The 23194-nt window shown below is 35.4% G+C and overlaps 1 protein-coding gene and 1 long non-coding RNA gene across 3 annotated transcripts in view; one reads left to right on the top strand and one right to left on the bottom strand.

Annotated features, from left to right (window-relative positions):
- The window catches only part of LRRC7 (leucine rich repeat containing 7), a 448351-nt gene that overhangs the window by 10254 nt on the left and 414903 nt on the right, over positions 1 to 23194 (bottom strand). For both annotated transcript variants that reach the window (XM_047084407.1, XM_047084406.1), the window contains 2 exons: positions 20468 to 20560; positions 5605 to 5679 (listed from right to left, as the gene is read on the bottom strand). In XM_047084407.1, the coding sequence (XP_046940363.1) occupies positions 5605 to 5679; positions 20468 to 20560 (168 nt within the window). The remainder of the gene's footprint in view (positions 1 to 5604; positions 5680 to 20467; positions 20561 to 23194) is intronic.
- Positions 376 to 21377, top strand: LOC124515487 (uncharacterized). Its single transcript, XR_006962824.1, has 3 exons — positions 376 to 463; positions 4007 to 4090; positions 21161 to 21377. It is a non-coding gene; the product is annotated as an uncharacterized LOC124515487 (long non-coding RNA).

The following is a 23194-nucleotide window of genomic DNA, read 5'->3' on the forward strand; positions in this document are numbered from 1 at the left end:
GAAGAACGAAATATGGCCCTTTGTAGCAACGTGGATGGAACTGGAGAGTGTGATGCTAAGTGAAATAAGCCATACAGAGAAAGACAGATACCATATGGTTTCACTCTTATGTGGATCCTGAGAAACTTAACAGAAACCCATGGGGGAGGGGAAGAAAAAAAAAAAAGAGGTTAGAGTGGGAGAGAGCCAAAGCATAAGAGACTCTTAAAAACTGAGAACAAACTGAGGGTTGATGGGGGGTGGGAGGGAGGGGAGGGTGGGGGATGGGTATTGAGGAGGGCACCTTTTGGGATGAGCACTGGGTGTTATATGGAAACCAATTTGACAATAAATTTCATATAGTGAAAAAAAATAAATAAAAGAAGTTTCTCTCCCTTCCTGCACAGTGAAACTGTCAGCTATGACTTCCTGCTTCTGACGATGTGCCTGGATCCAGAGGGTTTCTCCTTGATGGTCTGGAAAGGTAGGCAAAAGATTCCAAGTATCCAAGTATGAAATCGGGTCTTATGAGTAAAAGGCACGATATTTAGTGCATGGGCTTTGTGACATTAATTATGGCTTCTCAGAAGCACTTTGTTTTGAGGTGTTGAAGAAATATGCTAAGCTAAGTAAGATAACACTGTTAGCAGCTAACCATACCTACTGGTCATTCAAAGATGTATAAAACTTCCATTCAGACAAGGAAGGTTTGATCCGGTGGTCAGATACAGATACAACACTATATATCTGTATATGACAGATTCAGGCATCTGTGGACATTTCATTTAGACTTTTGGGAAGTCTAAACTTTTTTTCTCACATTCTGAGCCTTGAAAGCTGTATCTCACCACCTCCTCCCCATTCTAAGCCCCCTTCGTGTTTCAGTTCTCCAACTCAGTACAAAATCTTAAAATTCTAGGATTTTCTTTCTTTAAGCCTGCAATTTCTCTCTCCAGTATTCTCTCTTTGAACTCCACACTCACTCATTCTGAATTGAGTCTCTCACCTCTGCTCCTTAACAGTGTTGCCAGGCTAGCCCACAGCTATTCCTCCTGTTACTTATACTCCTTTCTCCTCCCTGTTAAGCTTGGGGTAACTCCTGATCACTCTCTTTCTCTATTTTTTTTTTTTTTGATAGAGAAAGAGAGAGAGAGAGAGAGAGAGAATCCCACGCAAGCTCCATGCTGCTTAGCACAGAGCCTGATGCGGAGCTCCATCTCATGAACTGTGAGATCAGATGCTTAACTGACTGAGCCATCCAAGGCACCCAACTCCTGCTCAATCAAGAGTAAATTCTCTTGATAAGACACTCCAAGTCAAACAACCTACTGACAGCTAGCTGAAACTTGATAGGCTTGTTTGTTGAGAGTGGGTTCTTGAATTGTTTATATGAATTGTACAACCAGAGTTTCTTATGACTAGAAAACAAGGGGGAAATACCTTATTTTTTTGAATTATCATATCTTTTGATTATTTTATTTTGGTATCTTAGAGATATAGCCATAGACCAGGAATATATTTTGGGAAACTCTTAAAATTATGGTAAGGTAGAAGAGAGTATGAAATGATCTGCAATTATGTATCATATTAGTATACCTTATATGAGAAAAATCTGTTTTGATGACTGGTAAAATTTGGATGTCATTAATAAGTATTTATAAATCATTTAATTTCTTTTCTCCTGCCAAAGTTAGGCACTTGTGTGTGGACTAGGGGTGGACAGACAAATGAGAATATTTTGACTACGGTCATATAGTAGAATATTATACTTATAAATATAATATGTAATATAATATGTAATATACTTACTTAAATGAGCATTATGCTATAACTGTGAATCATGTTAAATATCAAGTACAATATATTATTTTCTCTAGTCTATTCATTTTTCAACAGAATAACTATAATTAATAGATTTTCTATAGTTAAAAATTTTTTAATGTTTTTATTTATTTTTGATAGAGAGAGAGAGAGAGAGAGAGAGCACAAACAGGGGAGGAGCAGAGAGAGAGGGAGACACAGAATCCAAGGCAGGCTCCAGGCTCTGAGCTGTCAGCACAGAGCCCAACGTGGGTCTCTAACCCACAAACCGCGAGGTCATGACCTGAGCCAAAGTTGGATGCTTAACCAACTGACCCACCCAGAGACCCCTACATTTTCTACATTTTAACATATTTTACATTTAAAATGTATAATAAGTTAGACTGAAATTTTTTTAACTGGAAAGAACGTTACAAAAAAAAGAAACTATGATGTTAAACCAACAAAATCACTACTTCAAAAATGGTCAAATATTGGCAAATTCACATGGTTCAATCTAATAATTTTTTTGTGATGAATGTGCTTTTATTGTTCTCTCTCACTCCTGTAGGATTTGACTTTACGTAGGAAGATGAGGCTGGGAGGGTTCAAGTCTCCCAGCATGGCGCTAGCTTCTCATCTAACAGGTTCATAAAGCAACATGACTCACTAAACACAGTAGGTCATTTGAATATGCTCATTAATTATAGTGTATTTATTCTGGAAAAATGAACAGTGAAATGTCGGAAACATCATGCAAATATATTTTAATTAAGATCATCCTCTCATGCACACCTCTTCATGTAATTCCTATGACATGTTCCTGATCCCATAGCAGAGTAAGAAGAGAATAGTGGGTAAAATAAGTTCTAGACAAAGAAGGGGACAGCTCTTATATAATAAATTTGGGGTTTGGTGGAGATTTAGGAAAGGTATATCTTTTTTGCTACTTAATATCTCTTTAGTTATTTGCTACTGGGTTAGATCAAACCCAATAACTCCCATCACTTAGGGAGCTCATTTGTTGATTTTTGTTTATTTCTTTGTTCCTTTTACCTTGATTTTCTAGGCTGTTACATTGGTAACAAGGCTTGTAAATAAATTTGCTCCAGTAAGGAGCAAAGATCCTCCTATTTCTTTCTGAAAGTATAACCCATGTCTGCTTTTTAACTAGTATGAGTAAAACTGTGAATATAGTAATTCATTTGATTAAGGTCTATGTGCATTTTTCTTTTGCTGAAAAAGAATTTTGATTTTATTGTACTTGATACAAATGAGTTCCAAAGCAAAAAATAAAATGTTACATCTTTCATAGTCATTTGTGGAGAGAAGGGCTAACCCGGGTGCAGCTCTTCTGCAGATTTTTGGCTTTTAACAGATTGGGTTTATGATTCCTTCCTACTTCTTGCATTGGGAAATGATTCCTTAGTGCACTTTGCTGTTGCTGTATACCTCTTAAGGACTAGAAATACTAAACTCCCATGTTCCTACATATAAGCCTTCTAGAATTGCACAGCTAGAGAAGAGTATTCTAACCCTGAGACTAGACACTGATTTCTCATTTCCCTTATTCAGTATATCTGTATTCATCTATACTGATTATCCATCTATCTACCATCATCTATCACCTACCTATAGGTATATGGATATGTAACATTTTAGCATGTAACATAAACATATATTATGCATTATATCTGGATTCTCCTGAATCCAGAGAGAAAAATCTTTCTTTTGCTACCTCTGTCATGAATGAAGACAACTCTTCGCCTTATCTCAAGTTATGGGAGACTTCTCTAAGCAGCCTGGCATTCCAAAGATCAGAGATCTGAGATTAACTGCCTACCTTTTTTTCAGGCTCAGATATTCAAAATAATTGTTTGAAATTCAGTAGAGAAAAAAAAACAAAACAAAACTAGCCCTTTCCTTTGCTAAACAGTAGCACTTACCAAGTGTTAGGAAACTACATTGTTAACTTATTCTTGACTGTTTTCCATCGAAATTTATAAAATCATTGAAGAGTTGAATATTTAAGCTGAGAGGACCTTAGATATAACATAAACCACAGTTCATTCTACACATAGTTGTGAGTCCCATAGATATGATATAAAATGCTTAAGATCAAAGGGCTATTTAGGAAATCCAAAAATATAGAACTTACAGAACAAAATGGCAAAAATAAATTCAGATTATTTTATGTGTGTATTTTGTTTCAATGTTTTAACTCTAGAGATCAACTGCTGGCTTGGTCTTCTGCCTTCATGGACTGGACTCAAACCTGTTGGATGCTGTTTCTACTGTGACAATGCTACAGGTCGGAGCAACCCATAGTCTTTTCAGAGAACTATGATTTTTGAAAACTTGAGTTTTCATGATCCTGCTAGTTAGTTTAAAATATTTCTGAGCAGGGACCTGGTTGGCTCACTCAGTTAAACACCCAACTTCGGCTCAGGTCATGATATCAAGGTTTGTGAGTTCGAGCTCTTCATCAGGCTCTGTGCTTTCAGCGCGGAGCCTGCTTTGGATCCCATCTCCCTCTCTCTCTGCTCCTCCCTCACTCAAGCTCTCTCTCAAAAATAAGTAAACATTAAAAAAAATATTTCTGGGGTACCTGGGTGGCGCAATTGGTTAAGCATCTGACTTTTGATCTCTGCTCAGGTCAAGATCTCACAGTTGGTGAGTTCGAGTCCCATGTTGGATTCTGCACTGATCATGTGGAGCCTGCTTGGGATTCTGTCTTTCCTTCTCTCTGCCCCTCCCCTGCTTGTGCTTTCTCTCTCTCTCTCAAAATAAATAAACTTAAAAAATAAAAAAAATAAAAAATATTTCTGGGAATAAAATATTAAAATATATGTATATATAGTTATATAGGGTTTCTACTTTCCTATAACTTTTTGAAAGTGTTTGGTAAATAGATAGAAGATCTCCTCAGAGCTGAGTTGTATTGGGCCCTTGCATTGTTGTAAATGTTTGCAGAGCCAATCTAGAAGGATCCTTTCTGACATGTCTTTTCTTCCCAGTGTCCTGATAGATTATGTTGAACCATTTCATAATTGCTCCAAATGCTTAAATATCTGTGATGAAAGATACTTCCGCCTAGTGATATAGCGAGAAATTTCTGGGGTCATAAGTCAAAATACTGAAGCTTAAATAAACTGATGATACTTAAGTCCCTTTCTTTGCAATGTAGGAAATAATTAAGCAGAAGTGAATTCAGAGAGAGGAACAAAGAAAGCAAAATGGTTATACCAAGCATTTACTTAGCTGTTTACTGGAGTGACCCTTTTCTGTTCCACAGAGCTTTAAGTTAGAGAAAAAGTCCTTTCTTTCAGACAGTACATTTTAATAAGTCATCTTATATATAGGTGCTTGTTCAAGCATCTGAGAAGGGGGAGGAGGGAGATATAACCATGTGTTTCACAGTTTTCAAACAGTAATAAGCTTACTGTTGAGAATTAAATATGGACGAGTCCCTTCTTCCTCATCCAAAGTCACATAGATACCCTATTTTGGTACCTCATGACTCATATTTGATAGCTATGCATAGATTCTTGTATGTATCAATTCTTCTTCCATTACCAAATAACAGTATTCATATAAACAAAAATATGCAGACCATCTACCATATGCCAAATCGTGGAATGTAAAGAATTATATGAGATTGAATTTGTTTCTGACTTGCCTCTCAACCCCCCCCAAATAAAGGCAAATAAAAAATGTGAGAAGGACTTATTGCCAATCATTTAATTCAAGTCATTCAACTTAATAACATGGATACATATTTGTTTTATGTTGTCATTTGAAAACAATGCTTTTTATCTCTCTTACCTGGAGGATCTTATCACCAGGCTGCAGCAGATTGGATGCTGGTCCATCAGGCTGAACCCTAGTAACAAAGATACCCTATAAGTCAGAAGTAACAGAGGTTAGGATTATTATCAAGAACTAGCCCTAGTTAAAAAAATTTTTTTCATTCACATAGAAACAATGAAGACAGACTAGAAAAAGTTTACATATGTAAGCTTCAAAGATTATTACAGCATTTTAAGCAAGGTACCACTCTTTAAGTCAAGTTTGAGAGAAGCAACATCTTATTTGGATAACAAAGGTTTATCTTGTTTTTAAAATACACTTATAATTTATAAATTAATCTCATAGCATAGTCTTAATCGCTTTCTTAAATAGTTTGAAATATGGTACTAAGCCATTCTCCATATAATTCTGAAATTGTCCTAAGGTATTCTTCATTGAAAATGTATTCTATTCAATAGGTTGTAATCTGTGTACACTTTAAAAACCTTATCAGAATTACATGTAAATATTGGTTTATTTTAATCAGTATTACTTTGTACGTTACTGGGAATTTTAATAGAAAATGTGTATGAACAAATTAAGCATAAAAAAATTCCAAGCATAAAGTTTCGACCCACATAGTTACAAAACCCCTAAATTGATTAATTTAGTTTATAAAAAATCAAAACAATTTTCTTGATCATGTATATAAAGCAAGCATTATTGAATGTCTACCATATGCTAGGTTTCGATTGCTAGTGTTATAGTGATACACAGAATATAATTTTTGGCTTCAATGAGCTCACAATATAGTAAAAGCCAAGAAAACAAGAATTATAAAAAAATTAAAAATATAAATAATCTATATAAAAATATATATCAACGTATAAAAATTATATCTTAATACAGTTATTATTTTTTTGTTCCTAAGAAGTATTAATAGAATAGAAGATAATATTTTAATGTCATTGCCTGTTATTCAGTAAATCATCTTAATTGTTGATTTGTAAACTTGATGACTCTCCCTTAAGCCCATTAGCTTTATATGCGTGTGTGATGGTTTAACAAAAAGACCCGAATTGAAATACGTCTTTGTGTGTTTTTATTTAGCATTTCAGATCTTTATGAATTATTCATTTAAAGCATCTGAATGGTTTTTATCTTTCTGATTTTAAGCAGTTTTCCTTCCCATTTAAAGATGGAACTACAGGGGCGCCTGGGTGGCTCAGTTGGTTGGGCAGCTGACTTTGGCTCAGGTCATGATCTCACAGTTTGTGAGTTCAAGCCCCGCGTCGGGCTCTGTGCTGGCAGCTTGGAGCCTGGAGCCTACCTCGGATTCTGTGTCTCCCTCTCTCTCTCTACCCCTCCCCTGCTCACACTCTGTGTCTCTCTGTCTCACAATAATAAACAAATATTAAAGAAAAAAAAATTAAAGATGGAACGACAGACAGTCATCAAGATCTTTAGAAAACTGCATAACTTTTAACGAGTAATTCAACTTCTAGAACTTATCTTAAGGAAGTAATTGGACAAGTGGCAACATTCATTTACTAATACATTAATCATAGAATTATCTGTAATAATAAAAATACCAACCACACATAAAAGTCTAATAACAGGGAATTGATTAAATTACAGTAAACTCATACAGTAGTATGATATGTGGTCATTAAAAATGAAGTCTTAAATGGCAGGCATAGAAGTTCACTAGTGCTTAGTGAAACAAGAGGGCAATAAAACATTATACTGTGTGATGCTATTCTTATGCTATGATCCTGTCTTTGCTGAAACATGTTTATATACATATTTATGTGGGAAATATCTGGAAGGATATATTCTTTTTTTTTTTTTAATTTTTTTAATGTTTATTTATTTTTGAGACAGAGAGAGACAGAGCATGAACAGGGGAGGGTCAGAGAGAGAGGGAGACACAGAATCTGAAACAGGCTCCGGGCTCCGAGCTGTCAGCACAGAGCCCAATGCGGGGCTCGAACCCACGGACCGCGAGATCATGACCTGGGCTGAAGTCGGACGCTCAACCGACTGAGCCACCCAGGCGCCCCTGGAAGGATATATTCTTAAACATTAACAGTGGTTGTTACTGGGTAATGACACTTCATATATGTATATAATGTATATTTTTTCCTTTTTTGCTTCTCTGTGTTTTCTAATTTTTCTATAATGATTATGTCCTACATGTAACATTAAGAAAATAATAATAAAACTTAAAAAAAATAGGTTAATAATGTCACTGTTCAGAGTGACAGAGTGCTCAGCTTCAGTTGTACAGATGGTCAATTCAAAAGGAATAAGAAAACTGGTTGAAAAGGACAGTAAAATAAGGCATGATGGTTAATCCACCCGACCAGTGAATGGCACTGGTCATGAAAATAAATATAATTTTTACAGCCCTGTACACATTGGGCATATAGCACTCATGCCATCAGTCCAGGACATTGTATGTGCAATTGGTCCCTCTGGTAGTCCCCCTCTTTGCCCTCGGGGTCTCTGTGCAACAGGCAGATTGTCACTGTTACCCAAAATAAGCCACTACATCTCTGGGTGCCAGAGGTGAAGTTGTTTTGAATATTACTTTATCCCAGCAGTCAAAGTCTGGGCTCCTAGTTAATTTTGATTGCCTTTCTTCAGCTTATTCTATGGGAGCCATTTTTAATAATGTTTGCATGAATCCAGACCATAAGAGCTAAATTATGGGTATTCTATCTGCAATGTTGGGAGGAATAGTAATGCTCCACAACCTGACTGCTGAAAGAATACAAGTGTAATGTACGTGACAGGTTTAATTTCATCCATCACAAAGCTCTGTGGGATTCAATCGCTGTTCTGAAGACTTGCTTTGAAGCTTACTCTTATGGTGGCCTGAGTCTTCCAAAGCATTTATTGCTGCTTTCTAAAGCTTTAATATTTCTTTTTTTAAATCATTTTATTTTTTCCCTTTTTCAAAAATTAAAAAGAATTGTCTACATTTATTTATTTTTGAGAGACAGAGAGAGATAGAGCATAAGTGGGGGAGGGAAAGAGAGAGAGGGAGACCCAGAATCTGAAGCAGGCTCCAGGCTCTGAGCTATCAGCACAGAGCCCGAGGCGGGGCTGGAACTCACAAACTGAGATCATGACCTGAGCCAAAGTCAGATGCTTAACCGACCGAGCCACCCAGGTGCCCCTCCCTTTTAAAACATTTAAATCAACATTAGTTTCTTAGTTGATGAAATTTATTGATTGACTAAATTCTACCCCTGAAACCATTACTACACTGTATGTTAACTGTTAGTGCCCACTGGTATAATATTTTTTTTCCTTTATATATACATACATGTCTGATCAGGCTGCATACTGCCACATTAGTTGAAACAGATAGCAATGTGTGTTATCTTTGATAATGCTCTGTGGCATTCATTATTTGTGTAAGTGGAATGTTTCCAAAAAGATTGCCTGCAAAGGCCAGTGCCCTGATTTTTCATTCTATTTATGTACATAAATACAGCCATAGGAAAAAAAAATAACTCTGAACCCATTTTGTGGCCTCTGCTATGATGAATATTGATGACTTTGATGCAGTTTTGGGAAATCTCATTATAGTAATGTGTCATTCATCTTTTCAACAAATTCATTTTATCTGAGACTTCAAAGAATACTTTGGCACTGATGACAGAATTTGGTAAGGAATCAAACTATTTGTATTCTAAATGTTAGAGTAATAACTTCCTACTGTTTGGTAAAAAACCATCATGTACTTATCAAAGATCCACATCATGGCATTATCTATTTTATAACTCTGCTGCAAGATTTAAAGTATGTCCAGTTTCTTTTCTTTTCTTTTTTTAGTTTATTTATTCATTTTGATAGAGGCAGAGAGTGCAAGCAGAGGGGGGAATGTAGAGAGAGGAGAGAGAGAGAGAATCCCATGTAGGCTCTGTACTGTTAGCGCGGAGCCCCACATGGGTTCGGACTCAATGAAACTTAGTTGAAATCAAGAGTTGGACTCTTAACTGACTGAGCCACTTGGGTGCCCCAAGTATGTTTAGCTTCTTATAATATTTGGTTGAGTGATAAATGTGGGACAAACTATCATGTAATACATTCAAAACAAGCGAAACAACCTATATACCTAAGGTTATAGCAAGACCATTTTGCCCAAGGAAGGAAAATGCCTCAGTAACTCTTTTTCAACAAGGTTGTATATGTTAGTATTTTTGCTGCTGCTGTCAAGTTAACACAAACTTCGTGGCTTAAAATATCACAATTTTATTATCTTACAGCTCTGTAGGTTAGAAGTCCAAAACAGGTCTTAATGGGGCTAAGACAAAGGTTTTGGCACAACTGCATTATTTTCTGGAATATCTAGGGGAGAAGCTGTTTCCTTGCCTTTTCCAGCTTCTAGTAAATGAACACATTTCTTGGCACATTGTCCCGTTTTCCATCCTCAAAGTCAGCAATTGTTCATCTCTCTGACCATTTATCTATGTTCATATGTCCCTCTGACCACAGCCAAGGAACATTCTCTCACCTACATGATTAGACTGGGCCCACCTGGATCCAGGATAATCTCCTTACCTCAAGGTCCAGAATTTAAGCTCACCTGCAAAGTCCCTTTGCCATGTAATGTAACATACTTACAGGTTCTAGGAATTAGGATGTGGCTATCTTTAGGGGGGCATTTTTTTTTTCTGCCTTCCCCATAGTGTAAGAAGTGAGTAAGAGCATAGCTCTAGAGCTAGCCTATGTTTACCATTCATTATTTGGTGACTTTGGGCAAGTTAATTAACTTTTGTGTACTTATCTTTTCCTCATCAGTAAAATGGGCATGGAAATGGCACATACCTCATAGTTATTGGATTGAGTAAATACATGCAAACATACTTAGAATAGTGCATGGCACTCAGTGTAGCATCAATAAATGTTATTATAATTATTGAAAGTCTGAAATCTGAGCTACAATCCAAGGTCTTTATAGCCAGTAAAACCCATATTGAGAGTTTCTGAGTCTCCAATTGTACTAGATTGATTGCCTGAAAATTCTTCTTTACCCTCAATTGGGAGTATATTAAAAGGCCAACATTTGTTATCTTTCTCTTGAATGCCCATCAGATAAAAGGATTTGCATCTCCTGTTTAGAGAAGAGGACAGGAAGAGAGCTGGGAAGTCTCTGCTATCTCATCTGTGGTTTCCTAGTGGTGGCTCTCAGTGATAATGGCTCCAATTATTGTTCACTCTCAGTAGTGGACATGGGTGCCAACTAGAGGGCTTTCTGATGGTTCTTAGTAACTTTCAGGTGCTACTTCCTTTCATAGCTCCAAGTCAGGAGTGTTAGCTCTTTGTAGTAATAGCTGTTAGAGTCTAGTTACTGGCTTATGGCATTTCTGAGTGTGTTGTTCTAATGTGTAACATCTCCCGACCAGCATAATGACTTTCCCCTCTAGACAGCATCTCACAACAGAGCCGCAAAATATGTGCTGCAGCCCTTTCTGAAGAATATATGTTTGCTTTCCTCAGACACCAATATCTGGGTGTGCTTGAGTCAGACACAGCCTCCCTGGACTCATGCATCACAGAGGGACCCCACAGGTTTGAACCAGAGCTAATCTAGAGAGGGCTGGCCAGATGCTACTAATAGGTGAACCTGTTGCCATTTCATTTTTCTTCCCCATTTTTTTTTAAAATCACTCTTTGTAGACTGTTAAAAACTGAGAACAAACTGAGGGTTGATGGGGGGTGGGAGGGAGGGGCGGGTGGGTGATGGGTATTGAGGAGGGCACCTTTTGGGATGAGCACTGGGTGTTGTATGGAAACCAATTTGTCAATAAACTTCATATAAAAAAAAATAAAATCACTCTTTGTGCAAGTCATAAATTGTTTTTTTTCTAAAAGTACCCAGAATGGGTTTTTAAAAAAGTTTTACTTTTCACAAGTAATTTTGAAAAGTCACGAGTATGGGAAGTTCTTCATGGAGTTAAAATCAGACCTTGTCTTACTGGTTCCCTAGTCTATAGACCTCTGGACATAAACTTTAATGGACTCAGAAAGTTAGTCTACAAGGTGAACATTGAACGTTCTAACTTTAGAGGAGAAAGGGACTTTATATGGCTTTTTAATGATGAAGGTGAATGACTGTGACAGTCTCAGCGATTGTAAATGTAGACCCCAAAATAGAACTTGTCTTAAGGGAACTGTAACTTCAATTTATGAAATATGTTTTTCTTTAAAATTCTGAAAAATCTTGGCTCTAGCTGACAGTAAGAAATTGGTTTCCAGGAAGGCCATATCTCAAATAAATATTGCATACTATTACCATTACAATTCAGAACACCTTGGTTAAATATCATAGAATATAGTATTTTATGCTCTCATATACTTAAGATAGTTCAAAAAGTATTTTTGGAGGAAAAAGTGACTCAGAGCAAACACAGCTATAGATTCAATAGCTTTTAAAGTTTTTTTTGTTTTTGTTTTTGTTTTTTGCAAAAAAAGGGCAAATAATTTTTTTTCATGGGTTGGACCAAGTTAATATGAAGCTGGGATGTGGCTCATAGAAACAGCATTACACATATAAAATAGACTAAATTTAACCCCTGTGATTAGTGGAAGACGTGCCACATCAAGGATAAAGGTATTATTATCAATAGTTTTCCTCAGTATGAATCAGGAGTGTGATCATAAAATATTTTAAGACTAACTGCTGAGTATCAAATCTTTGGCTTTGAGCAATTTGCTACCTTAACAACTGAGGAATCTATATGTACCAAGACAAGAAATGTATACCATGGTCATTAGAAACTGAAGGAGAGTGGGAAGAGTGAGAGGAAGAAAAAGAGGCATTAGCAGCTGAATATGATGCTTCAGTGTACGAATGAACTTAAGTCAACAAAACAATGAAATATAAAATCCATAAAAGATAAACAGAAATCATTGTTTAGAAGCCTAGAAAACTTGAGCCTCAAAAAAACAGAGATATAAATATGCTACAACTGACCAAAGTCCACTAAAAATTTCACAAAAATATTCTGCACAGATGTTTAAAGGAACACCAAACTCCTTTTCACAAGTTTTTAAATAAACATTAACAAGGAAATCACTCACCTTCATTTGTAAAAAAAATTACTAATAATTCATTGGAGCAACACAGAGACTGTTAAAACCCATAGAAATTAACTACATGATTACAAACATCCTGGTGGCACTATAATGGAGAGGAAGAACTACACATTGTTTGCTCTTTAGACTTGTATCCTTCTTTGAGGTCATTTTAAGGGTTTGTTTAGTAGCCAAAATTTTTTTAAAAATCTGTATTATATATACTAAATATACATAAATACCACTATAGATGGTATATAAATATATATTCTAAATATATATGCTTAGTAGCCAAATAACATATATATACATAATATACGTATTTATATTATAGCCATATATATGTATATTTTTCAAGATATTGCTTTTCTGATTTGCTAAAAGCATCCAAAATAACTTATTTATTCCCCTTTATTTGAGATTCCTTAAGAAATGACAAATTAACTACTAGAATCTTTTTATGGTTTGATGCTGATCATCATGAAGTATTCTTTTCTGAATATATGGGTTAAAATTATATTTGGCTTTAATTACCTTATAATTATAATTTTACTCTTTAAAAAAATTTTTTTTAGTTTTTATTTTTGAGAGAGACAGTGTGTGAGCAGGGGAGGGACAGAGAGAGAGGGAGACACAGAATCCGAAGCAGGTTCCAAGGCTCTGAGTTGTCAGCACAGAGCCTGACGTGGGGCTCGAACTCACGAGCTGTGAGATCATGACCTGAGCCAAACTTGGTCGCCCAACTGATTGAACCACCCAGGCACCCCTAATTTTCCATTTATTAATTGTTCCAGTATTCCAATTATTAACTAACAGTGAAACATCTCTGGGCTGTCTGTCCATGGTGACTGAAAGTACCTTTGCTTCCTGCTCACTTCTTGGTGAAATTCCTGAGCTTAAAAAAGGTTTCTCTCATTTGATTTTCATATTTTCTCTTAAAGACAAATCATGACACTCCTTCACACACTGTCTTTTCAGATTTTTGCCTCTTTGGAAAAAATAAAAACATGTTTTCATTTCTTTTATTTTATGAATTCTTTGAAGTCTATATTTAATAAACCACCTCAACTGCTACTGAATATTTGGGTTGCTGAGCTTCCTACAGTTTACTGATTCTGTCAGGACCTCTCGTAGCTTCTATTTCCAGCTTCCTATATGGCATAAAATAGTAGAAACTATTAAAAATAGGAGTAGGTTACTGTAGGTGCCTGTGGATTCTTCTTTGAAGCAATTCCTAAAATAGTATCGGTAATCAGCTTTCTGATTATCATCACTGTAGACTTCCTCAAAGCCCCTTCGATGGTATAATTTTTGACACTATCTGTCCATTTCAAAATAATGAAGTGAAAAGTGAAGAATTCAGTGAAAACTTTTTCTGTCATTTATGCTAAAATAACATTTTTTAAGTGAAAAATTATTTTGTAAGCTATATTCAGTCAAACTATGATTCTGTTAGACTTAATTTGGCTTTATATAATGGCTAACACATCGTTGTATAGTTAGACCTTGCTAGAAGTGTTGTTCAGAGATGGCAGTGAACTCAGGAGGTCAAAAAGGCCAGTGGTAAATGTCTGGAAGGCATACAGTTGTAAATTCCTGACACACTGACTGATGAAGTGGCCAAGGCTGTGCATTGGCAGTATAGCGTGGAGTGACAAGGAAGGTTTTTGTTTTTGTTTTTCTTTTGTTTTGTTTCTCTCTATATTGCTATATTATTTGAAATTATATATGTTAATGTTTTCATTTGTTATCTGTGTAACTTTTTAGAAAGTGTACGTTAAAGAAAAAGGGCTTTGCAGTTGCACACATTTGAAACCAAGAATGTATTATGTTTTGTTTTATTTTATTTTATTTTATTTTATTTTATTTTATTTTATTTTATTTTATTTTTTGGGGGGAGAGCACATGCAAGGGACGGGCAGAGAGAGGAGGACAGAGGTTCCAAAGCAGGCTCTGCACTGACAGGCTGATATCAGCAAGCCTGATGTGGGGCTTGAACTCACAAACCGCAAGATCATGATCTGAGCCGAAGTCGGATGCTTAACCAAACGAGCCACTCAGGTGCCCCTTTATATGCAGTTTAATATTTATGTAGTAAATATAAATCACATGCTATGTGGAGTTCTAGACAAATGTGTTTGCTATTCTTGATTGTTATATCTGTGAAGAATACATGACAAGAAATAGACATATGGCATGTAACTTTTTCATAGGCCAAGAACGTATCTTTTGAATCTTTTTGTTTACAAATTACCCAATGCCATGAATCTAAGCAAAACTGGAAAGTTATTCTTGTGCATTTTCTAACTTGCCACTGCCCAGTGTGCCTCTGAGTATTATTATTCCTGAGTAAAGGTATCAAGTAAATGCTTTGATTCTGCTCATAGAATACATCTTCTCTTAATATTTATCATATAAAAACTTTCATTTGATGTAGTACTCATCTCCACACAAAGAAAAAATCCCATTGTTTTTCTAGGTGTTGAAGGAAGAGTGTAAAGTTGAGTCCTGTTGCAGGCTGTTTTGGCATCTGGAGTCAATCTTTTAGAAGTGACGTAGGATAGAATATAATAACTTATTCTGAAATTCCAGAACATTTATTTAGGGTTTCTTGGCAATTATATTTCACATTTGCCATGTTTACAGTATTTTTCTTGGGCTTGGGACTTCACCTGTACTGTAGACGAATTAAGGCATTTTTAAATTTTTCATTTTTTCATTTCTGTGTCTACATACAGACTGCCCAAATCCGTGGAAATATGGGTGGACTCTATGGCATCAATTGAATGTGGGTATTATGATGAAATGGTGGAGAATAAGTGATTCTTTGGTCCCAGTGCCCCAGTATGTGTATTTCCTGATATCAAGTATTTTGAGGATATACATAATATAGCTTTCATTTTGATACTATGACTAGATGATTGTTTGTGGGACTGTTCAGTACTATACTTTTAGAATATATAGAAAAAGTGACTAAGAGTTTTCTTTAATATCTTTAAACTTTAGGAGCTTAATCCTTCCTCCTTAAATAAGGCAAGGAGGGATAGCAGTCTCTGAATGATGAACTATGTGAACGCATCATTTAAAATTCACTCATCTACAGAGTCTTGGGCTGACTTACGAAGTCACTACAACAATACAGTATCAGTCATCCATTAATCCAGTCTCTTCTTTCTAACAACATCCAGTGGAAACTGTATTGGTCAATTATTTGAATTTTGCAATCGTGAGTTATTATCCCATGTACATTTAAAAATAGGCAGAGATTATTGTGGTTTCTTCCACTGGCAGAATCACCACTCTAATGATACCTTAGTGCAGAAGTTATATAATTGCTTAGCAATCCACTGTGTACAGTCTGCTTCTAATTATCTAGGTTCAATGGAGAATACATGCTGACTTCCAAGGACTTGTTGAAGCAAATATCTAGACTTGACTAATTAAAGGATTTTGTAATACTTTCAATATTAGAATATCATATTAGTCTCAACTCTACAGGGTATAAATTTGTCATGTGGCTCTTCCGCTAAGTGGCATTTGCAGAGTGTGGCATGCATCATAGTGCTTATTAAGAGAAAAGGATTTGGAGTCAGATCAATTTGTGTTCAAATCTTGTCTGCCACATATTACCCAAATGACCTTGGACAAGTTAATTAACACCTCTGGGCCTCAGCAAAATGACAGATAATAATACTCAACTAACACAAGTTGTTAGGAAGATCAGATAAGTGCATGTACATAAAGAGCCTAACAGTGTGACCAGCACATTGTAGATACTCAATTAAAGGCTATTATTCTTATTCCTTTTATTATTATCATCAGATTTGTTAGATCAAAATCTTTCATCTCTCTGCAGCATATGGCTATCCTGACAGCAATGTTTCTCTATGATAAGAGACCAGATCATGGCTTCCATCCACTTACTGGGAGGACAGAGGCAAGCAGTATATAGGGCCATTTTCATCTGGTTTTCTCTTTCCAAGTATGTAAAAGCAGTTTTCACCTGGCAGTGAGCCCAAAATAATGAACTCCATGATAAGTGAATTGGTCTGTTCAGTTATTAAACCTTGTTCTGACAATGACACAAGCTGTAGGACTAATGGTACTCCATCCATTTAGCCCCAGGAGACTATATTTGATTAGGACTACCTTGCGCTCTTTGAGAGGAGTTAAGTTTATAAGACCAGGTGCTGTCTGAAGCTCTCAAAGTCCAGTACAAAATAGTCCCCATATCTGGATTAATCCTGAATTCCTCCTAAAGCCTCAGTTAGCTTTTGGAATGTCTTAAGTATTTTCTGCATAAACTCATGCAACCCCAGAATTTAAATTGGAACTTCTACCAGACTGAACAATACAGTTCACTCTTGCCCTATTCTCATACTTCCAGCGTTTTGGGATGATTACTTCACACTTCATGCTTTCCTTATCTGGCTATATATAGGCAATCCGTTTGGATCCTGTCTCACAATAGACCTTGATATTTGGCTGAAACAGTGGTTCCCATTAATCATAATGAAGAGAATGGAACAAATCTACTGGCTACTTTATACAGAAAGTTCTCAATGCCTTAAAGACATGCAGGCATCTTGGATATTTAGAATTTTGAGTGTCATTACAAAACAGTCATACATTCATTCATCAACAGTAAGTAAAATAATACAGTGTGCTTTGGAGAATATTTTTTTAATATTTTTTAAATTTTATTATTATTATTATTATTATTATTTATTATTATTTTTAACATTTATTCATATTTGAGAGACAGAGAAAGACAGAGCGTGAGTGAGGCACAGAGAGAGAGGGAGACACAGAATCTGAAGCAGGCTCCAGGCTCTGAGCTGTCAGCACAGAGCCCGATGCGGGGCTTGAATTCACTGATTGCAAGATCATGACCGGAGCCGAAGTCAGACGCTCAACTGACTGAGCCACCCAAGCGCCCCTGGAGAATATTTCTAATCCATGAGTTGTTTATTGAAAGTGAATATATATCATATTAAAGTTTAAGCTTTTGCTTAACTTTGACTAGGACTCCTTACAAAGCATCCACCCTGACTCAGGTAGTATCTGTTGAATTTAAGCATCTGTTTAATTTGGTTCTCCTCACCCTCAGCTGTAAATCAGCCACCTGATGAAAAAACAGTCTGTTTTTCAGCAGTGAAGAGAGGAGTATTTTTAAAGTTCATTTTCATTTTCTTACTGTTTGGCATTTTTAGTTTAGTTTAGTTTAAGTTTAGTTTAGTTTAGTATAGTTTAGTTTAATTTAGGCATTGGGTTCTACTCTAAATTTTATGCAACCACTATAAGAATGGGACATGGGGCTAAAGAGATGCAACTGAATTTCCAAGAGATTAGTCCCTTTCCTTGTGAGTGAATTAAATTCTTGTAATAATTGTCAGAGCCAATATCTTAGATCCTCTGGACACTTCTAATTAAATATCCACCATATGTTTGGTGTGACATCAAAAGTGGTCAATAAATTAAGAGCAGTCTTGACAGTCTTCTGCAGATTTGGAAGTTTTAATTACTCCCACCAGAGAGCCAAAGCATAAGAGACTGTTAAGGACTGAGAACAAACTGAGGGTTGATGGGGGGTGGGAGGGAGGGGCGGGTGGGTGATGGGTATTGAGGAGGGCACCTTTTGGGATGAGCACTGGGTGTTGTATGGAAACCAATTTGTCAATAAACTTCATATAAAAAAAAAATTACTCCCACCAATTTTGCAATAATAGAGATTCACTTTTCAGATTGTGAAGTGTTTTAGAGAGGAATCAGGTGAATAAAAGTGTTTAGGGGAAATCTTTCAGTGGACACAGTATCAATTCAAGCTTTATATCTATTGTATTTAACCACAAGAGCACATTATAATGTCATAGAAATAGTTCAGTCTCACTACAGACATCAAAATGTCATAAATGTGAAATTAAATTAATAGTTATAAAGCGTTCATATTTGTCACAGTGGAAGAATTACAGGAATAATTTTAAAGTCTCACATTTACTGTCTCTTTCACTTGAAAATCACAGCAGAAAATCAACAGCATTCAGACCTCTTGACTACTTAGCAATCTGTTCATCCTTAATTTAAAAACATTTATTACCCTGTACCTTCCAAAAATATAATAAAAAACGTACATGCTCTTGAGAAAGGAGTGAAAAACATGTCTTTTGGATTTTAACTGTCTTAAGAATGATAAGATTATTAACTTCTCATTGGAAGAATTTAGGGAGAAGATGTGAAACCAGAGGCAAAGAGAAGGGTTAAGATGAATAAAACATAATGATTTGAGTCTTTTAAAAATACCACCATATGTTTCTGATAACTGTGAACTTTCATAATTTTTTTGTCTTAAGATATATTGATAATTTATCAAAATTAAATAAACACTTGGTCCTGCTAAACCATGAGTATTTTAATTCTATATCAATGGTTATCCTCAACATCATTTCAAAATAGAAAGGCAGTAGTTAATGATGCACAGACATTTCTAACTGGCACTCCCCTAATTACATAGGGCTGCCTCATATACATTACTTATATATGAATAGCTGCTCCAACCAGTCGACCAAAGGAACGCTTATCTATAGCCACTGGGGAATTTTTTATAGTCCCTTCCATCTTAATATGTTGGGTGTGAATAATTCTACCTTATAGTCTACCTCTTCCTCTCTTCTTCTCCAGAAATGAAACAAAGAAGGGCACAAACAATATTTGAAAACAAGAAGATGGAAGAAGTAGAGGAAATTAAGAGATAAAATCCTGTTTCAGGCTATAGAAATCTCCAGAGCAGGGGCATCCATGGTTTTTCAGAAGCAGGTTTTATGATCAGAAATTGATGTATGGTTTTTTTGTTTTTTTGTTTTGTTTTTTGTTTTTTTTAAATAATAGTGATAAGTGGAAAGAATCAGTCCCAGGTTGTGACTCAGAGGTAAACCGAGACCTTGTGGAAGTTTCATTCATATCTAATTTCTGTCTGTTTTCATCATCCCAAAGTTTTAAGCCACTTAAATGCAATTAAATTTGATGAGGTCAAAAGCAAATAGTTTCAATTATCATCAATTATAATATAATTATAATTACTGATTGATTCAAAGTTGAGAGCATTAAACTCTGATGCCAGCAGGGTAGCTCAGGGTAACTTTTCCAAAATAAAAAAAAAATCAGGTGGTCCAGGTCCACAATGGGATCATACAGGCCAGATATGAATTTGGACAGCATGTTCGGTGTTCAGCATTGAGGTAGTGGTGAACTTTTACTCATGGTGTGACAAACAGGGCTAAGCATAAGAGGAGGCCCTGATTTTTCTGCCATGGCTAACTTTAATTTTCCCATAGAATATTTATTTTCGGTGGTCTTTCAGTCCATACTTCTATTAGTGAAATACATTATGACCATGATAACTTAAAGAGATTTCAGTCAGCTGGCCCTGGCCATGAAGCATTATTTAATCATTCTGTTACTATGAGAAAACATTTTCCCAAATAAGTGATCTACAAGTAAACTTTTGGAAACAACTTGTTATAAATTGCCTGTATAGTTTTCTTTGAAAATATATACAAATGTAAGCAAAACAAAACACAAAAAACCAAAAAACCTTTTCTTTCAAAGAGAATGCTTAATTTTCTCCCTATTCTTAGGATTTGTCAAGCACTGCAGTGAATTCCGTTTCCCTTGTGCTGAAAAAGTGTGTAATTGGATTAATAATTAGCTAGTTTATTAAAGCCCAGTAGGTTTTTTCTGACATTTTTTTCCTTTGGTAGAAGACAGTGTTTTCCTAATTAAAACTGTCAATAAGAAATTCACTTCTTACCTTGTCAGAAGGTTTAAATGGATTTCCTTGTCCGCTAATTCCACCACTGATACTAAATCCAAGGCCAGGATTCTTTTCTATTCTCACACAAAACTATGTAAAAAAGATATAAAAAAAAAGTGATCAACTATATATCAAGGCTAAATATCTTCAAATAACTGCATCACAGTAGAGAGATTCACATCTCACTTAAGTTGTCAGGGTTAGCCTATATTAACTTAGTACAGAAAAGACAAACTATTTAGTGCTCCTATAGGCATAAGTTATCATTGAAACTAGCTTGAAATTACCTGGTAAAGCAGATATTAGTAAGAATTTACTCATTACTATGTGTAGGAATACATTTTGACAAACAGTTTTTAAAAATTAAGATTTATAACAATAACAAGATTGTGCATTATTTCAATTACCTACTTTAAATCCACATATGTTCTGATCAATTTAGAAGGGACTGTATGAATAAGTGAAAGAAAATTTGCAAGTGTACATTTGGGGAAAATATGGTTATTTAATTAAGTTGCCACTGCTTTCCAGGAGAGTAGTTCGATTCATCTCCTTGGTAGATGGTTCTATTGTTTAGAAATATAGGGCTTTTATTTTGAAAAAGAGTAGAACTTTTGAACATAGTCTGAGTGTATGTGGAACAGAGGAAGAATGAAATACTCAGTAATAAATATTTTGGTTTGTCACCAGCTCCTGGAGGGACAGTTAGAGCCCTTGGAAGACAGAGGACACTGGAAAAGAAAGAGGTCAAGGATATGGAGAAACAGTGATAGGCAATAGTCGGTGAGTATTTAGGAACATGAAGGATAATCTTCTAGTATTCTGTGCTTTATTATCTTCCTAAGCCCAAATGAAAGTCTGTTAAACACAAGAGCCTTATGCTTTGAGACCTATGGGGAAAAGATGGCACCAGGAATAGGTCCAAATCATGCTAAGGCTGTAGTAAAGATGTTAGCTATTGTAAGAGTGTATGCAAAATGTAGATCAAGAATCCAGCAGAAGGAAAATCATTGCCATGAATGACCTAGAGGAATTATATCAAACCTAGGAATTCTTGATGATTCTGAGCTAGGATATGTATGAAGACCATGGTGAAAAAGCTAATTTTTCATGAAAAGTGGGATGGAGTGACCCTAGGTGATTGAAAGACTTGGGACCCCGGAGGTAGCATACACTTTGGTTACATAAAGAAAGAAAGAAAAAAAACCCCACACTTTTATTATAACTTCTAAGCACAGAACAAGTGCTGGAACTAGGTGAACCAAGTGTTACTAGAGATTGGGAGGCAAAAGATTAATAATGAATTAAGAAGAAAACCTAAAGAAATACATTAGCATATATTTTGTATTTATGTAAATATATACTGGGAAAGTTCCTAAAGATGATTGGAAATGTTTGCTTTCTTAAGTAGCTTACTATTTTCCCTAGCAATCCTGCTTAGTTAGCCCGTTGATTTGCTTATGTACAAATGCACATGCCCAAATGCTCTCTATATTTTTATTTTCAAGGTATCTTTAATCTCTACCTCTTAGATAGATCAAGGCAAACTTGAGTACTGTGCCTGGCTTAATTAGCATATATTATGAGTTGCTGGGAACTGGATTAATTAGGTTTGGCTGTTTAATGAGACTACCCTTAATTTACTATCATATTTCATAATAATAAATATAATGTTAAACTATTACAGAGTTCACTTGCAACACAAGGGCAAAGAACTATCCACTAATGTGATTTTTATGGTAGAGTCTTTAATGAATAGTTTCTAAATTATGGGTAACTGCAATTACCATAAGTACTTTCCCATATTTTTATTTTAAAGATATGTTTAATTATAACTTTTCCTCTAATTGAGCTAGATTTGTTAAAACTAGTTATCATAGGGTATTAGCAACTATAGTTTATAATAGCTTTGTATTTATATGGCTCACCATCTGTGGATATGAACATATAATAGCTTGATGTAGCTTGAAGGAATATTTTTGCTTTATTCAATATACCGGTTTACCTTATAGTCCTTTTTTGTTATTAGTGGTTAATTAGAAAATAGGAAGAAAGAAACTAATATAATTTAAACATTTTATCTTTGTGTTTTCCCATATATCTGTGCATTTCCAATTAAATTATTTGAGATTTGGGTTACATCTTTCTCATGTGAACATTTTATATTGTACAATGAACTATGTGGAAGGTATATACACTTTTGGCTTTCCCCAGGCCACTATAAAACCTGAAAGGAAACATATGCAACACATTTTATTTACAAAGTAAATTGCTGAGAGTACTTTCCAGTCATTCTCTTTCAATGTACCAACTGTATCTATTTTATATTATTGTCAATCTGGAAGGCACTAAAAATCTAAGGGAAACAAATTTCATATGTGCCAACTATATGAAGAACTGCCTCAATAAATTTTTTAATAATAGAAATAATAAAGATGACACTGTGGTTTTATAAATGTGACAAACAGCCATAAATTTTGATCTGAAGCTAGACTGCCCTTGGGCATGCTGTGGTATGGTTAATAGGTTGTGTTGTGACTGTTGTGTCCCATAAAGCATGTCAGAGAGAGTATCATCTCAAATATAAGGAGTTCCACCTGCCTGGAAACAGGGTCATAAAATGTAAGACGAGACGATACCTCACAGCCAAGAAGCAGTCTGAAACGAAAGAGGATTATCAAAGCGGAAACGTGGTTTTCTAGCAAAAGGTCAGAACTAAGAGGC

Source organism: Lynx rufus, unplaced genomic scaffold (genome assembly GCF_022079265.1).
Source record: "Lynx rufus isolate CCGP_SWC_20201006 ecotype Redwood Valley unplaced genomic scaffold, mLynRuf1.p SCAF_2, whole genome shotgun sequence".
Classification (NCBI taxonomy): domain Eukaryota; kingdom Metazoa; phylum Chordata; class Mammalia; order Carnivora; family Felidae; genus Lynx; species Lynx rufus.